This window comes from Rhinolophus sinicus, linkage group LG01, assembly GCF_036562045.2.
Source record: "Rhinolophus sinicus isolate RSC01 linkage group LG01, ASM3656204v1, whole genome shotgun sequence".
Lineage (NCBI taxonomy): Eukaryota > Metazoa > Chordata > Mammalia > Chiroptera > Rhinolophidae > Rhinolophus > Rhinolophus sinicus.
The window spans coordinates 7,155,927-7,177,141 of record NC_133751.1 but is presented as its reverse complement, the minus strand read 5'-3'; the positions used below and the strand labels follow the sequence as shown (position 1 = coordinate 7,177,141).

The window sequence follows — 21,215 nt, the reverse complement described above, 5'->3', positions numbered from 1 at the left end:
AGCACGGAGTTGTTTCCCATTACGTAAAATCATGTCATCCAAGGCAAGACCATTCATGGTGTCTGTAACGCCCAGGGCAACACACCTTTATGAGTCTGTCTGGCAGCCGGCAGCCGTCACGTTCATGATTTTACATATGGGGGGGGGGGGGCGGCAAGCATCTAACTACTTCATTATGTCTTCTTGAACAGTCAGACATGAGGACATATTAAGATGCGTATTGTTTTACTTTAACAACTTCTTTTTATTTCTGTTTTATTACATTGAGAATATTGAATTTTTTAATTATGTGTGGAGACAGGTTATATAATCTATGAATAACTTCAAGAGGATGAAGGTGGCAATATAAAATATTTATACTCATACTTATGTTCAGTGAAAGAAGCCAGACACAAAAGGCCACTTTATATGATTCCATTTATATGAAATGTCCAGATTAGGCAAATCTATAGACACACGAAATAGATAGTGGCAGCCCGGGGCTGAGATGGTGGGGAGGCATGGGAGTGACTGTTAATGGGCCCAGAGGTTCTCTTTGGGGTGACTGTGGTGACAGCCACGCAAGTGTGAATATACTAAAAACCACTGTATTCATTGTATACTTTAAATGTGGCATTGTATCAAATGAGAATTATAGTTTTAAAAAGCTATTAAAAAAAGAAGCATGGGTCACCTTTGGTTGGACACCACACTGCTATTTTGAATTACTAGCATTGAAGAGAGAAGACCAGGCAGGCTGGAACTTCTCAGTGGGGTTCCTGGTGTTACAACTCTGCTGTGAAGTGACACTCTGGTACGTCTGGTGTTATTAGACTGTGGACGGCTTTGGTTTTACAGGACATACAAATGGCAATGCACATATGTGAGACTTTCTAAAACAGAATCAGTGTCAGATGACAAGTCCCGTAGCTTCCATGGGTCAGAAAGACAAAGAACACATACCATGCCAACAGCAGTCCTTCAAAACCCGCCATTAACACACTGGAAAAGCATTAAAATGTAACCTGTTCTAGGAAGTTCATCATCAGGCAACACACATCATACAGTCCCCACAGCAACAAAAAGAAAATGAGAAGGAAAAAAAAAACCAAAACATGAATGCCCAAACAGCACCCACCACCAATAATCACCTTGTTAAGAGAAAACCACATCTAGAGATCGTGTTCCCTCACCTCTAGTTATGAGGTGGGTATGAGCCAGAACATGAAATGGCTAATGTATTTCGAAATCAGAAAAGCAGTGCAAAGAAACTAAGATTTACTAGCATGTGAAACCACACACACACACACACCATGTACTTTTTGCCCCATGCGGCGTCATACTCTGATTAACTAAAATGTACCAATTTGTTAATACACGCAGTTCTCCTTTTGCATGGGACCACGGTAACTGAAACTCATGCACGTGGGAGCCATGTCCTCGGAAATGGTACATAGTAAGGTCACTGTTCTGACACCCACGGGTTTCGGTTGACATGGTGCCATGCAAAGCAAGAATGCCTGAACTGAAAAACAGGTCAAACGATGTTTTTCAAGGGCTCCGCAAATAAGGGAATTCATTTAAAAACTTGTGTCAGGATGGCTTCTCCTGCTCCATGCTGCCATCTCAGACCTGAGGCACACAGGGAGGTTTTCCAGGTCTACGTTAGTTGTATTGAGCGATACAAGCCTCTAGATCTTTTCTCTGTCCCTTTCTTCAGCCTTTCTTTCTGTCCGCCCATACCCCAAAGCTGGAGATGGGAAGGCGAAGGGAGAAGGCAGGAGTGAGGCAGGAGACATACAGAGAAGCTTGTCTCTTACGATGCACAAGCCCTGTTCCAAAGTAGCCCACACTGATTCATGCGGTTTGCACCTTTATCTGTGTACACTAGAGGGAAGTGAGCTGAGTTATGGATGAGACCAGCCAGTCTGGGTGCAGCCAAGGCCCAGCACCGGCCCTGCTCTGCTCCCCCACCCCTAACCTCCAGGGCCTCTCTGGCTTCCCAGAGCTCACGCCATGCGGGCGTCTCACGTGCCCACATGCTGGGTGCTTCATGCAAGTTCTCCTGATCAAAGCAGAGTGGCCCTGTTTTCTCCACAAAAGCCTAGTTCTCAACTGGCTGTCATTTAGTTTGAAGACCTGTTTTTGTTTTTGTTTTTTTATTATTATTGTATTCTAAACATTTTCATTAAATATTTAAAGTTTCTATAAAAATCTTGTTCATTGCCCTTAAACTTAAGAATTCTTACCTTATCACGAGCATGACTAAATATCTACTTCACTGTCTTCCCCTTTCTCGTGTTTTCATATTTAATTCTTTAATTCACCTGGGATCTATTGTGATATAGCTGCAAAAGATAGAAAACTCCAAAAGCGGCTACTGGCTAAGCATTACTTGAAGTATAAAGTCAGGACTCTCTCCCTAACCACCAAGCCTTGTTTCTAAGAGGAACCACGATTGGCAAAATTAAGGTTGGAAAGATCACGCTCTTATAAAAAACAGAGGATTAAGGGGAAACAATCAAAACAGCCCTGAATGTGTTTTCGGAATGCATGCAGTCCTTCAACAAACATTTACAGGGCCCCTGCCTCACCCGGGCTCTAGGGATCAACGGTAAACAGTAAACCTGACCTTGGGAGGTTTTCGTTTTAGAGGGAGCGAGACAGTGACCAGGAGGCCAGAAAGGAATGGACAGATGGTGCTTGGGTAAGGCAGTGCCTGCTGCCATCAGGAGGACAGGAGCTGGACTGGCCATGGGGACACAGCAGACACCCGCAGGGACAGAGAATGCCAGCACATGTGTGGGGCAGAGCCTCCGGAAAAGGGATAGCACGTGCAGCACCCCAAATGTCTAACACACCCCTGTCCCGAGGGAACTTGCTTGCGCGCCCCCTCTCTCTCTCCCGGCTCAGGATGCCTGCATCAGGCTGTGATCGCTGGGGCCGGTTTCCCATGGGGTTTGTGATTTTCTAATGCCCCTAAACATCCATCATCTGGCTGGACCTTCATCGTCTCTTGCTCTCCCATTCTCCCCGTTCTGATTTTATTTTCTTACATCTCAGCAAAATGCCTGTGAAAGGAACTCCCCGACTTTTCACAAATGGTTTATGGATCTGGCTTTGCACCCACGGTGCACCCCACGGACACCCACATGGTTCTTAATTGGACTGAAACTTCACGGAAGCAGAAAGAGTGAGGATTCCGATCTTTTCATCTCAAAACGTGGTCTCGGACCTGCCTGCCAGGTGCCAGGACTTCCCAGTGTCACGGCCTTGCGCCCTTCGCATTCCCTTAAGTGCCTTTAATACACTTGTATTGTGTGTGAAGAGCATCCAACTACAAATCCAACATTATCCCTCAACCTTCTGAATACAGTTGAGACTGACACTGGAAGAATTCTATACAAGGACTGTAAGTGGCCTGGAGGTGGGCTTCATGAATCGCCGCTCCCAGATGTGTCCCTGCTACGGCTTCCAGCAGCAACCCTGCACAGATGCCAGTGTTCTGGGAGACGGGGAGGGTGGGCAGCAATCTGCGGGCTCACCATGGAGGCCAGTGTCTGCCTGAGGACAGGCTGCCCTTGACCCAATCACAGAATTATTCTTGCAAGTGACATATTTACTCAACCAATATTTATTCAGAGCCCACTGTATGGCAGGATTCAGGTCAGAATTAGCAGGACGAGAATGCATGGGAATCCACGCATGTGCGCACACATGTGCCCTGTATGTAGCACATGTTGGGGGTGGGGTTAATTCACATAGAGCACCTGCTCCGTCCTTGGTATCAAATTTAGTGTTCGATTTCATCTTCCCCGCTGTGTTGGTATTATTATTCATGAATTTTCATATGAGGAAACTAAACAGAGAGAAATCATATAACCTCCTCATGGTCACCCAGGTAGTAAATGGTAGAGCAGAACTCAAGCCAGGTTCATCAGATGCCGAAGCCACGCCCTCTGTGAAGCCACGCCCCTGGAGGCCACGCCCTTCCAGAAGTCATGCAGCTCCTTCCCCAAACTGGCCATGGAATACAAAGTTGGAATTGAGTAAGTGAGAAGGGCCAGTCAGGGACAGCTGCTGCTGTTTCATTGCTAAGAAGACCCCCAAGTCCAAGTTCTAGTTGGAGATACTCAAATTTTAAGCTATAGCTAATTGAGAAAAATATAATATAATGCTAAAACACTATTAATGTTTGCGTAAATCAAATAAACTAAGCCAAATTACAACTTGAGCTGTAGTTTAGAAGGAACACAGGCTAAAGAAACAGGCAATAAATAAAAAGGAAAAATTATTTCTCTTAGACATTCACCTCATATGGGGATTACTGCATTTTCTGAGCCATGTCTCATTGAGACGTGGCACATCTGGTATGATAGATGCTGTGTACGAATGGAAACAAGTTTAGAGTAATAAATGTTTCCCAGTGTTAAAATAAACACCTCAGCAGTTCAGATTCTGGCCAGGCAACTTCTCCACAGTAGGAGGCACTTATCTACTTTTAACACTTTGCTACTTAGAAATTATCACTCAATCAATTACCTTCCACACGGGTTTATTTTTACAAAGAGCTTCAATAAAATGAGTGTGAAAATAAGTTAAACACATTCTATTCATTTTCTCAATTTTTCACCTCTCCCAATGGTGGGTATGTTGACAGAAAAATTACTTCATTTTATTTCCACAGACATTTACGGAATGCTGACCAGGTTCCGTGCTAAGGGCTCGGAGACAGGATATGACAAAGAGGAATGAAATGTGGTTCCCCATCGTTAAGGAGCACGTGTAACCTACCTTAGAACATGAGCCGTGTCTGTACAGCTCAAATGAAGGCACCTTCTGTGGAAATTCTGGACCCAACAAGCTCTACAGCCCTCCATTCTCTCCCCCCACCCAAAACCTTCGGCACTTTGTCCAAATAATTTACCTGTGAGTGGTTATTCTACGTGGGTTGTCAAGCTACTCTCAGCTACTTCCAGATGTGGAAATATGTTTTCATCAAGAGATGTTTATTACATTTTATCTTTAAAGAGTGCCTACCTATTACATCACTTCTGACTTATGCTTCTGCATTTCTACACCACCCATCGCTTTTTTAAATAACAGCTTTATTGACACAGAATTCAAATATCATAAAGTCACCCTTTCAAAGTGGAGGGCTCAGTGGTCTTAGTAGATTCACAGAGTCGTGCAACCGTCACTACTGTCTAATTTGAGAACATTTTCATCACCCTAAAACGAACCCTACACCCATTAGCAGTCACTCCCCATCTCCCCTCCTCATCCCCGGGCAACCACTCACTTACATTTTCTCTCTATGGATTTGTCTGTTCTGGACATGTTATATAAATGAAACCATACAACAGGCGGTCTTCTGTCTGGCTTCTCCCACTTAGCACAACGCTTTCACAGTGCACCCGTGTGGTAGCGTGTACAAGCACTTCTTTCCTTTTCATGGCTGAATAATATTCTACTGTGTGGCTAGACCACATTTCATGTACCCACTCATCCACGGATGCACATTTGGGTTGTTTAGCTGTTGTGAATAGTGATGCTATAAATAATCTATGCACAAGTTTCTGTGTGGACATGTTTCATTTCTATTGGGTAGATACCTAGGGGTAGAATTGATGGGTCATTCTATAACTCCATGTTTAACCTTTTGAGGCACCACCAGACTGTTTTCCGAAGCCACTGTAACATTTTACATCCCCATCAGCAGCATAGGAGGGTTCCAACCTCTCCACAGCCTCACCAACACTTGTTATTGTGTATCTTTTTATTGAGCCATCTTAGTGGCTGTGAGATGGTATGTGACTGGGGTTTTGATTGGCAATTCCCGGATGGCTAACGACACTGGGCATCTCTTATGTGCTTATGAACAGATGTGTTTTCCCTCACAAATATTTCGGATTTTATGTATTCTCTCAAATTTCACATTGCCTTCCCAGTTCAGCAGCCTCTCCTCTCACCCTCTTATTCCCTCAAGTGTGCTTGCCTGCCTTTCTAGTTGGGGCCTGGATGACCATCCGCTCACACATGGCCGACAAGCCTTACAGAGCCTATAATCTCAGCTTTCAGACCTGGAAAGGGATGAAAGACCCTCTAATCAAGCACGTACTATGTTTGATGGACAGAGAAAGGAAGCAGATGAAGGCCTGCTGGCTTGCCAAAGGGAAAGCACTTCAGTGATGGCTGATGTGGACCTCCAGGCCTCTGGACTATTCTTCCCACCAAGCCATGCCATGCCCCAATTCAACACTTACCATTTCTTAACGGCTACTCATTCCCCAAATCCCATGAGCCAAATGTACATGGAAGCATAAATACGAGTGCTCCTTGTTCTCCCAGGCTCGCCATGGCACACGTAGAACACGGTCTGTGTTGGGGGGTGGGGGGAACACAGCACACAGGGGCCACGGTGAGGCAGAGACGACGATGCACAAAGCGTAAGGAGGGAGCCGCTCACTACCTGGAGACATGAACGAGGAGTCCAGAGCAGAGAACTGACTGAGATTGTCCAGTGGGAATGAATCGGGTGGAAAACATCCAGGCAGTGGGAACAGCACATTCAAAGATCCACTTTCAGGAAATGGCAGGTGTTTAGTGAAACTGAAACAAAGAATATCAGGGTCATGAGCAGAGCCCAGGCTGGAAAGAAGGGTTGGAGCCAAGGATTTCCCTGGCATGCTACAGGTTAGGGTTTTGTAGCTTAGGAAATGGAAAGCCTGTGAGTTTTTGAGAAAGGCAGAGACACGGTCATGTTTGCACTTAAAAAGCTCTCACAAGTGACACTAGCCCTAAACTTCATACGGATAGATTTTTTTCAGCAAAGTTAGGAAAAGTGAAAATGACTGTCCAAACAACACTCAACTTGTTCAAGATTCTCATTGTATTATTTCTTCTTGGAGAAGTTTTGCTGCTCAAGAACCAACAAGCACGTCTGCCCCCTACCGTGGGGTTAAGAAGTGCTACCATGCCATGTGGTCTGCAAACCTTTGGCCTCATACCCCTAAGAGAATGGCAAAAAAAACTATGAAAGCTTTACATATTTTTAAGTTGACATATAAAGTTTTTCAGTATACGTTTGGAGGGTCACAAAGGATGAAATTTCTGGCTTAAGGTAGAAACTGATATTGTAAATAAAATTATTATATCACTCTTCTAAACCTATTCAAAGGAATTAAGGTACCATAGAAATGTGTTACCCACTATCATCTACTTTAAAAGTACAGGAACAAACTTCTTTAGTCAGAAATTTTCATTCCTTTTTCTCCTTCAACAAAATTCCACTTCACTCCCAGAATTTCATCCTAACATAATTAATTTAATACTTGAAAGTCTTAACCTCCATAAAAATACTATGTAAAAATTGACATCTTAATTGTTTTATTTCCTATATCCATAAAGTTCTTAAGTATTAACATGTTTTACTTCTGTGGGTTGGTTTATAGTTACAATTATCAATAGTACAGAATTGATAAACTGTTTCAAATTTTGATAAAAATATCACACATAAAAAACTTGAAATCCACTGGAAATACATCTCTTCATGAGATGAATGGATCTTTTTTTTATTTTATTGGATCCATGGATGAATATTACTGATTGCTAGACTGAGACAGCAGTCACTACCAATTCTATTCCCACTTTCCATTTTCACAGATGTAAACACTGAGGAGCCTTGTTCACATACATAAGTACAAGGAAACAGGAGTTTTATTATAGCAACGTCACTCAATTCTTTAAACTCCTTCCAACATATTTGCCAAAAATCACACCCTGATCTATCATCAAAAGTCTTTTTAATGATCTGTCAGCTGACAGATGGGTTGGGTCCTTCTTCGATTTCATCTGAAGATTGGAAACTACCTGACGTGCAAAAGGAACTGCTAGTGTCACTCGCTTTCCACACCAATACTTCACACTGTCCTTTTGTTTGCCACCCCAGAGGTTGCTCCCTGTCAGACAAGGCTCCATCCACATAATAAGATGAGGGATGGGTGAAAAGGGGCGATGATGAAGCGGGGTGTTGGAGGATGGGAGAATAAAGCAGGCCTGACGCCCCTCCACAGGCATTTGCTCGAGCGATCAGTTTCAGGAAAGAGTCCAGATGGAGGCTGAGGGTCTGAAAACCAAACCGCTCCCCACACCGCCCCCCAGAATGCGCTCCCAGCTTAAAGCTCACTGCTCCAAAGCACACGTATGCAGACTCCCGGGTCCAGCACTCTGGTTCAACCTTGAAATGGAGGCTTTGTTTCTATTGACACCGAGAAAGGATTGTGAAAAAGGAATGAAACACAGGTGGAAAGGATGAAAAATGTTAGAAAAGGAAAGAAAAAAGAACAAATATTAATAGAGAAAAGCTCTATAAATTACGCAATTGTTTTGTCCCCTTTGGAAGGTATGGGTAGCTGCCACTTGCCACAAAGTCCATCAAATTCAATTTACCTTTTCAACTATCCCCGTCCCGAGGCCTGCTTCTCCCTAAACGCATTCACAGAATCTCTTCAGTCTTTGCACTTGGTTTGTGCTGTTCTTTCGAAATCAAAGGGTCATCACTGCCACCCAAGTTTTTCCAAACGAATAGTGAAATGCGATAGAAAATTCTGAACATTCCACCCCCAGTGATCCCTACTACTCTGATCTGGTCTAATAACTCCAATTATTCCCTCTCATACGCACTTTATATGACATCAGCTACCACACAAGTTTTTAATACACAGTAAGCAGGTGGCCCCAACAAGTCCTCTTGTACCTCACATCTGGTATTGTACTCCATAGAAGGTGCTGAGTCCGATTTTTTAATAAAAACATGGCCTGAGCTTGTAAAAGTTCAAGTAAAATATACCTCTAAAACTGCTGTATTTAATTTCCAGTCATGAAAGTCTAAAATTATTGTAAAATAATACTCAACCTTTTTCATAGATCCGTTCAATGAAGTTTAAAACTACTTTCCTTTCAGAAAGGAAAAGAGCTTCATAACTAACAGCTTCTTGAATTCACATGTGCTGTCTTACTTCTGTGAGCCTGAATTGCATAAATTTTATAACCTCTCAATCTGGGCAAAATTAGTTTGGTTAGCAGTACAAAGTAATAAGACATTTAAGTTTCTAGATGGAGGTTGAGGGAAGGGAATGGTAAAGGGAAGAACAGAAATGCTGAAAATTAAATTAAATCAATAACCTGAGACTTGAAGAAATTCATCTTTTTCTTCAAAACTGAAATGCACGATACACTAGGAAATAAATATATCAACAAATGCATAGATGATTATAAACATTATCATGTAATCAAAGAAATAACCATCTTGACCATGTTATTATTATTATTATTATATTTCAAATGAGGTTGGTGTAAAAGAGTGTCTACAAAAGTGGTACAGGTTTCTGCAAGTTCAAATTTATAATTGTGTATCTGACGAGACGTAAGTTGCTGCATTAGCACTATGTCTCCTCGCTGGTCTGTGAAAGGCGGAGTCCCTCTAATTTCGATGACTATTTTCATGATTTGAGCAAATCCATAGCGGAAACACAGGATCACATTCCTTCGATCATAAATTCCTCAAAAGCAATCTTGCTCTAAGGCAGCTGGTGCTAAATCAAAAGGCAACTTTCATTTCCTTTAAATAACTCAGTTTCATCTTTAACTATCATCTTCAACCACAGATTTTTAAATTGTTACTAAATTGAATCACCGAATAGAAATAAATTAGTATTAGATTCAGGCTGTAAAACAAAGCCAAGAACTTGAGTCGTTTTTAAGTGTTCTGCTCTAATGAATCTACTCCACAATAAATATTTCTCCAAAGAACTTTTATACGAGTGTTTCATTTTTCTTTTTTGGTGGGGTGGGGTGTGACTTTACTTAAAGTCCCTCCCTTGTTGTCAGAATTAAAATGCAAGAATCAGCCGACAGGCCATAGTAGGGAAACAGGTTTTCTCAAACCCCAAGTGGAAACTGGTATATCGGCCCAGTTTGGTGGGCAGTTTAACAAAGGCTGTCCGAACTACAGACACATCCTGATGACCCAGTTCCCACAGGACAGAACATCGCATACATGCATTAGGGCACTGCAACCGTGACTCTAAGAGCGAATGGTGGAAAGCAGCTAACTATCCATGAAGAACAACACGGCGAAACAGACAGCAGTATGTTCTCACTGTGGAACGTTATGCAGCAGTTGGAAGGGATGAGCTAGTCTGATAAGCTATAACGGGGAAGGCTCCAAGACGCATGCTTGGATAACGGACTAATGCAAAAGGGCAGCCCCCCCACATCCATTCTCCCCTTCTTCCTGGCTGCACCAGGCATCTCCGCGCGCCCCTCCCCTCAGCCAGGCTGGCCAGGACCAGGCTCTCGCAGATGGAAGGTGAGGGTGTACCACTCCAGCCTCGCTCGTTTGAGAGAATCTCTGGCCCTCCACTTCCACCCTTTTGCTCCTCCCGCTGAGTGGAATAGCAATGACCGGACTGACCTAGGAAGCCACATGGTAAAGACGCAGAGCCACTGTCAGCCTGGGACCCGAACGACTGCACGGAACACGGCAGCCCAGCGAGCAGACTCCTAATCCTGGACCATCACATGAGAACCAAGTGCCTTTCTTTCAAAGCCAAATCATTGCTGGGTGTCCTGCTATTTAGCAACTTAGTCTTTTATCCCAGTATGGAAACATACAGTGAGGCACCTTTTAGAGAATTTTACATAAAAAGCCCTTGAAAAAGAAAGATCGACGTCCCAACAGTGACTGCACAGACAGGAATGAAGGACGGGAAGGGTGGGGCAAAGGAGACACCAGGATGGGTGCGGATATGAATATTAGTTGTAGTTTTTAATTTTATGAAAGGAAATATAGTTATATATTACTTGTAAAATTGAAAGCTGATAACAATCTATAGACGGGATGATTTTGAGTACCGATTCCATTGTTCTTCTAAATTTTGCATTGAGCTTGTATTTTGCTTCAAATGTAATTCCAGTATATGTATCTTTTTGTAAATACAAAAAGTAGAAAGAATATGACAACCAAAATAAAAATCATAAACGAAAAGAAGTATCAAGGAACAATGTCTGCCTGCCACCCTTATCTTCCAAAGGGGACAAAACAATTCCCTGGCACAACCAGAGAACGCCTTCTCCAGGAGCCCTTGACCGTACCTCACTGCAGGGTCTCCAGACCTGGGGGCAGCCCATCCCCCTGGCCAGGAGTACACTGGGCTTGGTCAGCAGTTGGGGTGAAGGACCAAGGGTGCCCCACCTCGGCCTCCTGACAGTGGTGAGATTTAGGGGAACCCTTCCTCTCTCTGAGCTATAGTTTCTTCCCATGAAAAATCAAGAGACTGGATAGGCTGTGTCAGGACTCTAACTCCTCCGATTCAAGCCTTAGCTGGAATGTTCTAAGGGGAAAATTACTTTTTAAAAAAAATAATCTAAGTCAATTTATTAAGGAAGGGAAAGAGATTTAACTTTACATGTGTTTCTTTCAGCAGTTTCTTGATGTGCCAGAAAAGAGATTTTCCTTTTCAAATCTCATTTCTTTCCTACAGATGAACACAAACTGCATTCTGTGTTTTCAAAACGTCCTTTAAAAAAAAAAGCACTGTGAGAGTACAAGACGTACTTAAGTTGCATGATACTCAGAGAAAAAAATTCTATCTTTGATAATTTTCATGTTTACCAGATTCACTTAGTCCTATTAAATTCTCCAGTCATAAGAAAGTTTCTTTGTGATGCCCCTTCTTTACTTTGTTCATTTTTTCCTCTAAATTTACTGACACCCTTAATCTTGTGTTTATATTAGCCAAGTTAAAACCTCGCTCTCAGAACTTCAGCACACCTCGGGGATAATAATGTCCTTATTTTAAAAAAGAATGGAGGTCTTCCCACCTAGGATCATTTTATGAATAACAAGGGCACTTAATTTCTGGAGAAACCCTACATTGTTGCTTTGGAATCTTCTAGGTGTGGAATAGGCATGGGAACAGCAGAGAACCAGCTTTAAAATAAAACCCACAAACCCTAGCCATCGCACCAGCAAACTGCACAGAATCTAAAAGTAAAAGTTATTGCCATGATTTCAAAATTAGTTCCACACCAAAGCATGTGTGTTTTTCATTTAAGGGGCTTCAGAAGTTAATACTGAAAGACTGTCAGGGGCAAGATCAGGCTGCTTTAGTTTTTCGCCCCAGCACTGCGATTAGCAGCATGGCCTCTGGCTGCCACTGGCCTGTATGCACCCAGCAGCCCCTCAGAGGACCATGCGTCTCCCCAGATGCACTTTGGGGTTCTTATTACCAGAGGGGCGTGGGAAGGAATAAGAAAGAATACACGAGAGTTCTTATCAGTGGGCCTCATACACGGTCTTCACAATCACTCTCCTGGTTATTAGCAATTCACTCATTACATTTATTAGTTATTACAACGATTTTCCCCTCTATGAGCACATTTCTCATTTCTTCAAATAGCTTCCCAGATAATCGTTCATTAATAATTTAAAAACTAGATTATCAATAAACAGAAAGAAGCTGCATTACTATCTGTGTCATCATTTCCACTGATTATTGTTAAATTTGCTACATGTGGAGATACGAGGATTTTCATCTCAGTCTTCCTACCAGAGGTCATTGAGAAGGAATCACAGTCAAATGTGTCTCTTAAAGGGAATGGAAAGTATTGTGGGCGGGGTGCTTCAGGAAAATATTATCGTATTAGGAAAAATTTCTTCAGGACTAGTTAACAGGAATTATCAACAAAATGATGAGCCAGAGATATCAAAGAGATATCAAACACTAACATCCAGACTCTAAGAGAAGAAAGGCAAGTGCTCAGAGGTCTACCATGTCGCTTTTAAAGGACCTGGGCAGAAGGATCTGGAAGAAGCATCTTAGGAGGAAGAGATTCAGTACCTACCCCCTCCGCCCAGCTGAGGTTAGAGCCTCAGAGGGGCTCCTGTGAGCAACGATGGCGTGAAATTACATCAGAACATACAGTACTGAACACACTTGAAATAATGAGAATGTTGCTAATTATATCTTCTCCTTCTAACAGGAGGTGGAACGCTTTACGGCCACCCTGCGCCTGTGCCCAGCAGGGAGTCTCCCCGTCCGCACACACTTGTAAAGGGCCGACAGCAGGCTGGACAATACGAGGTGTGAGAAATGAAAAACTTTATGTGCAGACAAATTTAGATTTTTAAAATATTTTCACTGAGGGCATAAAGAAAGAGAAATTAGGCCGCTGGGAGTTCAGAAAACGAGAATACAGACTGTGATTTTTGTTTTAAATTTTAGTACTCAGAAGACCCAATATGCCTAAGGAGTAAATAATCCGGCAAGTTACCAAAAGTTACAGTTCAGTTTGAACTTAATACTTTTCATACACTTTACGCTGGTTTGTTAAAAGACAGGGAGAAAACTGTGCACTTAAATAAATAGGAGAAAGAAGACAAGGGAGGAAAATGTATGAGCACAGAAAACACCATACATTTCCTTTTGTGATGCAGTCTTTATGTCCATATACAGCTGGGGGTACCAAAAGACTTCACGCAGATTCAACTTTTGTAAATTTAAATTTATTTTAAATCTACTATCATAGCTAGTTTTAAAATTCTTCCACAATGACTTACTTATAAAAATACTGACACGTTACAGAAAAGGTGAATTTTAGAGTGAACACTCATCAAACCCATGGCCTAGATTAGTACATACATATCTACCCACCCATCTATCCATCCACTATTGCTTTATGCATCTCAACTTCAAGTACAGACATACCCCCCACCCCGTAATACTTAAGCCTGAATACCATTTAACTAGAGTTCAGTATTTTAGTTCTGATGTAAAATTTACCTATGGTGATACCCTAAGATCTGCTGGGTTTTGACAGCTGTATTCACCGGTGTTACAAACAAATAACATTACCACTCAGAAGGTTCTTCATGGCCCTTCCCAGGTGATCTCGACCCCAACCCCCAGAGACAACCACTCTGATCTCCTCCCACCATAGATGAGATATGCCTGTTCTAAAATTTCATAAAATGGAATCATACAGTGTGTACTGTTTTGTGGGAGGCTTTGTGCATAAAGTTTTTGAGATTCATGCAAGTTGATGCACGTAGGAGTGGTTCGTTCCTTTCTATTGCTGAGTGGTGTTTGCGTGAATACGCTACAGTGTATCCATTCACCTGTTGATGGATATCTGGGTTGTTTCCAGGTTTCAGCTATTGCAAATAAAGCTACTATGAACAATGATGTACAAGCCTTTGTATAGACACATATTTTCATTTATCCTGGGTAAACAACTCTGACTAGGATTGTTGGAAGGGAGGTACATGTTTACTTTTATAAGAAAATACCATATCAGTTTTTTCAAAGAGGTTGTACCATTTTATATTCCCACCAACAAATGTGACGTTTGGGAACTGTGCTTGTTTCACATCTCCACCAAAAATTTAGTGAGATCAGTGTTTTTCTTTTCAGCTAATCTGGCAGATGTGTAGTCGTATCTCATCGTAGTTTTAATTTGCATTGTCCTGAAGAAAGTAAATGTTAAGAATCTTTTCATGTGCTTATTTGGCTGCTAGCATTCTTATTTTGTGAAGTGTTGATCAAATGTTTTAATTGGGTCATTTGTCATTTTATTACTGAGTTAAATAAGTTCTTTATATATTATAGATAACAGTTTTTGTCAGGTACATGTTTTGCAAACATTCTCTCCGAGTGTGTGGCTTGTCTATTCATTTATTAATCGGTATCTTTTGATAAGCAGGATATTTTGAATTTTAAGAAGTCTAATTTATCAGGGTTTTTTTCTTTTAGCATCATTCCTTTCTGTAACCAGTTTATGAAACCTCGGCCTACTCCCAAGTCATAGAGATATCCTATTTTCCATTAGAAGCTTTATAATTTTAACTTTTATATTTAGGTCTATGATCCAGCTCAAATCAACTTTAGTGTACAAGGTAGGGATCAAGATTCATTTATGCTCCTGTATGGAGCATATATCTAATTATTCCAGGACTACTTCTTGAAAAGACTTCCCTTTCTTCACTGGAGTGCTATAACAACTGTGTCAAAAATCAAATGGCCGATAAAGGGCAGGTCTATTTCTGGAATATTCTGTTTTATTGATCTATTTTTTGTTAATGTCAATATACCACACAGCTTTGATTATCATAGTTTTATACTCAGTCTTAATGTCAGGTAATATGACTTCTCCACCTTTTTCTTACTCAAAATTATTTTCTCTACCGTAGGACCCTTGCATTTTTATGTAAATTCTACATAACTTTTAGAATCAGTTTATATAGTTCTACTAAAACTCCTGCCACCCTGTGCCTGTGCCCTCCCTCTCTCCTCTCTCTCCTCCCTCTTTTCCTCCCTCCTTCCCTCTCTGACATTCTCTGCCTTTTAACCGCAGTGCTTACTCCATTATTGTTTAATATAATTATTGATAAGGCTAAATTAGGTCTACCACTCTGTTCACTTTTGCTTTTTCCTTCTATTTTTTATTTCTCAATTCCTTCCCCCTCCCCCAGCCTTCTTTTGGATTATTTGGATATTTTAATTTTTCTGTTGGCTTTTTAGCTATCTCTTTACCTTATGTTTTTAGTGGTTACTCTAGGGATTAAAATATACATGCTTAATTTATACATCTACTGAGTTTATATTACACTAATACACATTAGATATAGAAATATTACACTCATACAGGTCCATTTACCACCCCTCCACTCTCCTTTATGCTAGTTGTCATATGTATTACATTAACATATGCAAAATAATGCAAGATGATATTATAATTTTTGCTTTAAACAGTCACATACATTTTAAAGAAATTAAATGGGGGAAAGTATTTTATATTTGCTCAGATATTTGCTATTTCATTCCTACTTAAAAATCCCAACTTCCATCTGGTGTATTTCTCATCACCTTTTGGCATTTCTTTCCAGCAGATCTGCATTATGACAAATTGTGTTAGTGTTCTTTTATCTGAAATGTATGTTACCTTCATTGTTGAAGCATAGTTTTGCTGGATATAGAATTCTGGGTTGACAAGCTTTTTGTTTTGTTTTGTTTGTTTGTCCATTTGTTTTCCTTTGAGCCATTTAAAAATATTATTTACTCTCCTCTGGCCTCCTAAATTTCCGATGAGAAACCTGTAATCATCCAATCCGTAGTTCCTCTGTATGTAAAGTGCTGTTTTCCTCAAGTTACTTTCAGTATTGTCCCCTTATCTTTGGTCTTTAGCAATTTGACTATGTATGTGCCAAGGTCTATTTTCATCATATTTATCCTGCTTGGAGTTTGCTAAAGTTCTTGAAACTATCAATTTCTGTCCTTCACCAAGCTGGGGGATCATTTGGCTATTAATGTCTCAAATAGTTTTTTTCTGACCCATTCTCTTTTCTTCTTCTGGGAGTCAAATTATACATATATTAGACATTGTTATATCATCCCACAGGTTCCTATGCCTCCATTTATTTTTTTCAATCACTTTCTCTCTTCTTAAAATTGGATAACTATTATTGATCTGTTTTCAAGTTCACAGAACTTGGGACTATGAGGAAATATAATTACATTCATTATGGCTGATCTTTGAAGGATTATTGTGAACTACACAAGCTAAAGGAAATATGCCATTCTAATTTTCAAAGGAACTTGTACTAACTAAAGATATCCTATCCCAGTTGAAATTCAAGGAAATAAGAAAATTACTATTATTGAGCACCAGTACAGTATAGGAACTATATTGGCACTGTCATATATATCCTTCTATTTAATCCAGATCACAACCCTTTAATATAAGTACTACTGTTCATATTTTACAGTCAATGGTACAGAAGAACAAACAAGTTAAGTAACTTGTCTTGCTAGTCAACTCAAGAACTGGGACTTTAACTTAGGGCTCCCATCATAGTTCATTCCAGCACACATCACATTAAAAAATTAAGAAAATCGCCAATGTGATTTTAGACATGTCAGCTAACCTGACATCCATTTGTAACAATAATATATAAATAAATGTTGGAAGTATGGGGGATATAGTGTCTTGGGATTTCAGCAAAGCATCTATTGGAGATAATATAATATCAGGGGCTAAGAATTAAGGTTCTCGTGACAAATCTTTTAATTCTGCTTCCACCATTTAATTCTTTATGTGGCTTTGGTCAAGCTATTTCCACTGCTTATGCAATAGCTCCCTCCTCTCTTGAAATGGGAACTATAATGGTACCTATCTCATCCAGTTTTGGTAAAAACTGAATGGGAAAAATACACAAATGCACAGTACCTGCCACATAGTAAATGCCAAATTAATGTTAATTATTATTATTAAGGCATGACATCTGTCTGGACAAAATATAAAATAATGTGAGAAAATTGTGTAATAGTGTTGAAATAATATGAAATATTGTAAATGACAACAAATATTAGCCTCATCCTGTTCAACTTCTATCAATGTCTGCTTTTGTTTTATAATTTTTCCAATTATCTTTTGGAAAAGAAATATTGCAATAGGATCACAAAAGAATTCTACAGAACTGCTAGATCAAAAAGAAATATGCTTATTATTTACAATAGGGTACTGAATGTTGGAAACGACAGGAATGCATTCATAGGAAATTGCTAAACAAATTATAGTTAAACTATATATTGCCAATAAAAGACATGTTTTTAGCAGGCCATTTGAGTGCATGGGAAATGCTTATCTCATAGGCAATACAATCACAGTTTTTACATATGTTGTATAGGAGTAAAAAAGACTAGAAGGAAATACACCAAAAGATTAGCACAATCTTTTATAGGTGATGGGTTATAAAAGATTTTCATTTCCTTATCATTCATTACTATATTTCCAAGTTTCTTATAATGAACAAGAATCTTCTTATAATTGAAAAATATTTTGAGAGAAACTAATTTGAGTCGTTTTATGTACCCTGACTGGCTTTATATCAAGGTTTTTAGTCCTTTAGACCTAAAGTTTTGATCTCCAATATGAGGATGTGAAGAAATGTTTATTACTGAAGATCCTTAGAGAAAAGATGATAAGGGGATAAAGGAGGCCATAGAAACTACCTTCAAATATCTATTTTAACTAATTAACTAATCTTAACTATCTTAACTAATTAACAAATATCTTAACTATCATTTAGGAAAAAGTTAAATTTTCTCTTTTTGGATCCATGACCAGATTTCCTTTTTGGAGTGGGATGGGTTTAAAAGGACCCATCCTGGGAAAGAGAGCTATCCTAAGAGAGGTGAAATGAGCTGCCCTAAGTTATAAGAGCGCAATAAAAATTTGTCACCTGAAGTGGCTCTCCATCCGGGTGCTCAGACACCTCCACACCAGTGCAGAAGGCGTTCGGGCAGTAGGACATGAAAGTTGGCCTTTCGGGCACCTTGCAGCTCTGAGGCTAAGAGACTTTGGTGCACATTGTTAATCTGATTTGGGGTTTAGTAGATGTCGAATCCTTCATCCATCCCAATTACGACAACATTGTGCTGGAAAATGTTGGTCTCTTTCATGACAGTTTTCCAGGTGCCGCAGTAATAAAAAAAAAAAGCAAAACTGCCTGGAATACTATAATGGTGCTCAATCACCACTGACCTGGAGCAAAAGTTCCAACAAGGCCTCTGGTGACTTTGAACAGGTGGGAGGCACTTACGCTGTGCATTAAAAACAGAAGGGGAGGCAAGAGAAGGGAAGAAACATACCTAAACCCAAAGCTACAAAACAAAAGGAAACTCTTGTAAGACAAGCTCCCCATCAGAGACTCAGAATCCTGGTTGGCAAGTTTCTTGCACCGTCGTCCTACGCCCATGGGTACCACAGAACGTTACAAATCAAGTCACATTTTATTTTGTTTAAGGTTAGAAAAGAGAAGGTGCCAGAGGATACTTTCAGAAGTAGGAAGGATACTGAAAGATTTACAAATAAAAACTCCAGGAAAGCAGGGAGAAAGCCACAACTTGCATGAGTCCTACGCCTCGAACTCTCTGCCATTGTTCACGTCTGTGCGACCCATACGCCGTCCCACTCTCTCCATTAATGAGCCAAGAAAGTTTTCATGAAGCTTCAAGATCTAAAGTGCGGTCAAGACCTCATACAGGACAGCTACATATCCACCCCCCCACCCCCCCACCCCGCGCGTGCACACACACACACACACACACACACAGTCTCTCCACCCAGTTTACCTTCCCAGGGCACTCCTCAGGCTTCTGAGAATGGGCGGGGTGGGGGGGCGCATTCATCACAGTTGACCATAGTGTCACCTCCTCTCGGATTCTGGGTGTTTGGGTTGCAAGCTCCTCCAGCAGAGACTGTTTCTCTGAGACATCACTCATCTCTAATTGGAGACATCTGAATAAGCACCTGGATAAACCACCCCCCAAGACCACAGCTGCTTAGTTTCGCAGAGGCATGGGACCCACGCAGGTTTCCCTGGGTTCCAGAAGGAACCAGTCACTCAGTTCTCACTACTGTGAGTCTGGAGAAGTCACGGAACTCTGAACGGTGCTGAGTTTTATGAATAATATGCATATAGCTTTCACATGAGACCTAACAACCAAGAAACATAATGTATTCCATTTAGATTGTACAAGAGGCAGAAAAAACTTGTAACAGATAAACTTAAGTCCCCATTGCCTTAAATCCTCTTGGAATAAGGCAAGGTATAAAAAATAATAGTCCAGCTAACCGGTCAGCCTGCCATTAACACGTTGCGTATGGATCACGAGAATCTTCACGAGGGATTTAAACCCTGCCGTACACAACGTGTTAAGATACAACTGTCCCCAGTCAGTTGGGCCTGAGTATCTTATTTGGACAGACCTTGGGTACCTCTAGGCCAGTGGTCTTGACACTCACGCCCTGAGGAACTTGGGCTCTGAGAAGATCCCCAACCCCATTTTTACAGTGGGGTACTTCATTTGAAAAGGGTCTTTATTGCTTTAAAAAAAAAATAAGTAAGCCACAGAGTCTCCTACGACCCTCTCATTTGACAGATGAGGAAACAGGCTCAGAGAGGTTGGGTGATTCACCCAACATCACACAGCTGATACGTCAGAATGACACAGATAAAGTATAGCCTAAGTTTCCAGAATCATTACCGCCACCACCTCACGCGTAGTTGTATTTTCAGGTAAATTCTATATGCACATATTATCCAGTTTTAAATTGTGAAAATTATATTAGCCTGCAGGCAACCTCTGGAACCCAACTGCAGAAAAAGACGTAGATACAGACCTCACCACAATTCCTCCCCCTCCTCCTGCCTCCTCTACCCTTCCCACGTCCCAAGAAAATACTTCTCTGCCAGGCAATGACTTCATCATTTTCCTTCTCGCTAATTTGAATACTCTTGTGGGAGAGCCAAACAAAGAAGGAAAATGATGAATGACTCCTTGTGCAATGCAGGAAAAATGTGGCGTTTGGGCTCTTACAGTGACGGAATACCCCTCATGCAGAAACAGAACATGCTTCTCTCCGAAACAAAAAGCAGAAACAAGGGTATTTCAGAGCTGCAAGTGTGTTTGGCTAAAAGGTAGGTGTGTAAAAGATCTTAAAGGGCCAGATGAAAGCAAATCAACCCTCACCTCCAAAGCAGGTAAGTGTTTTATTTGAAAGAAAAACAGACATTTTTCTAAATGAGTCACAAAGCAGAGTCAGGGGAGAAATGGAAATGGGGGAGAGGGGTGCCGAGTAGGGCAAAGGAAAAATATCTGCTCTATCGTCCAACACACAGATTTTTACCAAAACACTTTTTTTTAACCAAGAGCTCAGCCTCTATCTCCTCACCACGTGCACACAGGTGAGTGATCATACTTGAGTTACCGTTAACACTAAATTCTAAGACTATTTAGCATGTTTCCACCTAGACACTAATGTTCATTCATAAACTGAGTGGGGGTTTTTGCATTTAGAGAAGTGTTTTTTTAACTGAAATATATTTGATAGATAACATTGTGTAAATTTAAGGTATAGCTGTTAATTTGATACATTTATATATTATAGTTACCATTGTAGCAATAATTAGCACCTCTATCATGTTACATAATTATCGCTTCCTTTAGTGGTTGGAACAATTAGGTTCTGGTCTGTTGGGCAGCTGATTCCAACACAATGTTGTTGTCTGTACTCACTGCACTGGGCATTCGGTCTGTAGGACGTATTTACGGGCACACCGCACTGGACTGAGCTTCACTTTATTGTGCTTTGCAGATGCTGCGTTTTCA

General features: G+C 40.8%; 1 protein-coding gene across 7 annotated transcripts in view; it reads right to left on the bottom strand.

The window, feature by feature from the left end:
- Positions 1–21,215, bottom strand: part of HLCS (holocarboxylase synthetase) — a 193,770-nt gene that overhangs the window by 99,183 nt on the left and 73,372 nt on the right. Inside the window, exon 7 of one of the 7 annotated variants that reach the window (XM_074325505.1) lies at positions 6,138–6,591. The exons of the other annotated variants lie outside the window; for them this stretch is intronic. Within the exon in view, the coding sequence (XP_074181606.1) occupies positions 6,252–6,591 (340 nt within the window). The 3' untranslated portion in view covers positions 6,138–6,251. Of the gene's footprint in view, positions 1–6,137; positions 6,592–21,215 lie in introns of those variants that run through there. 7 annotated transcript variants of the gene reach the window in all.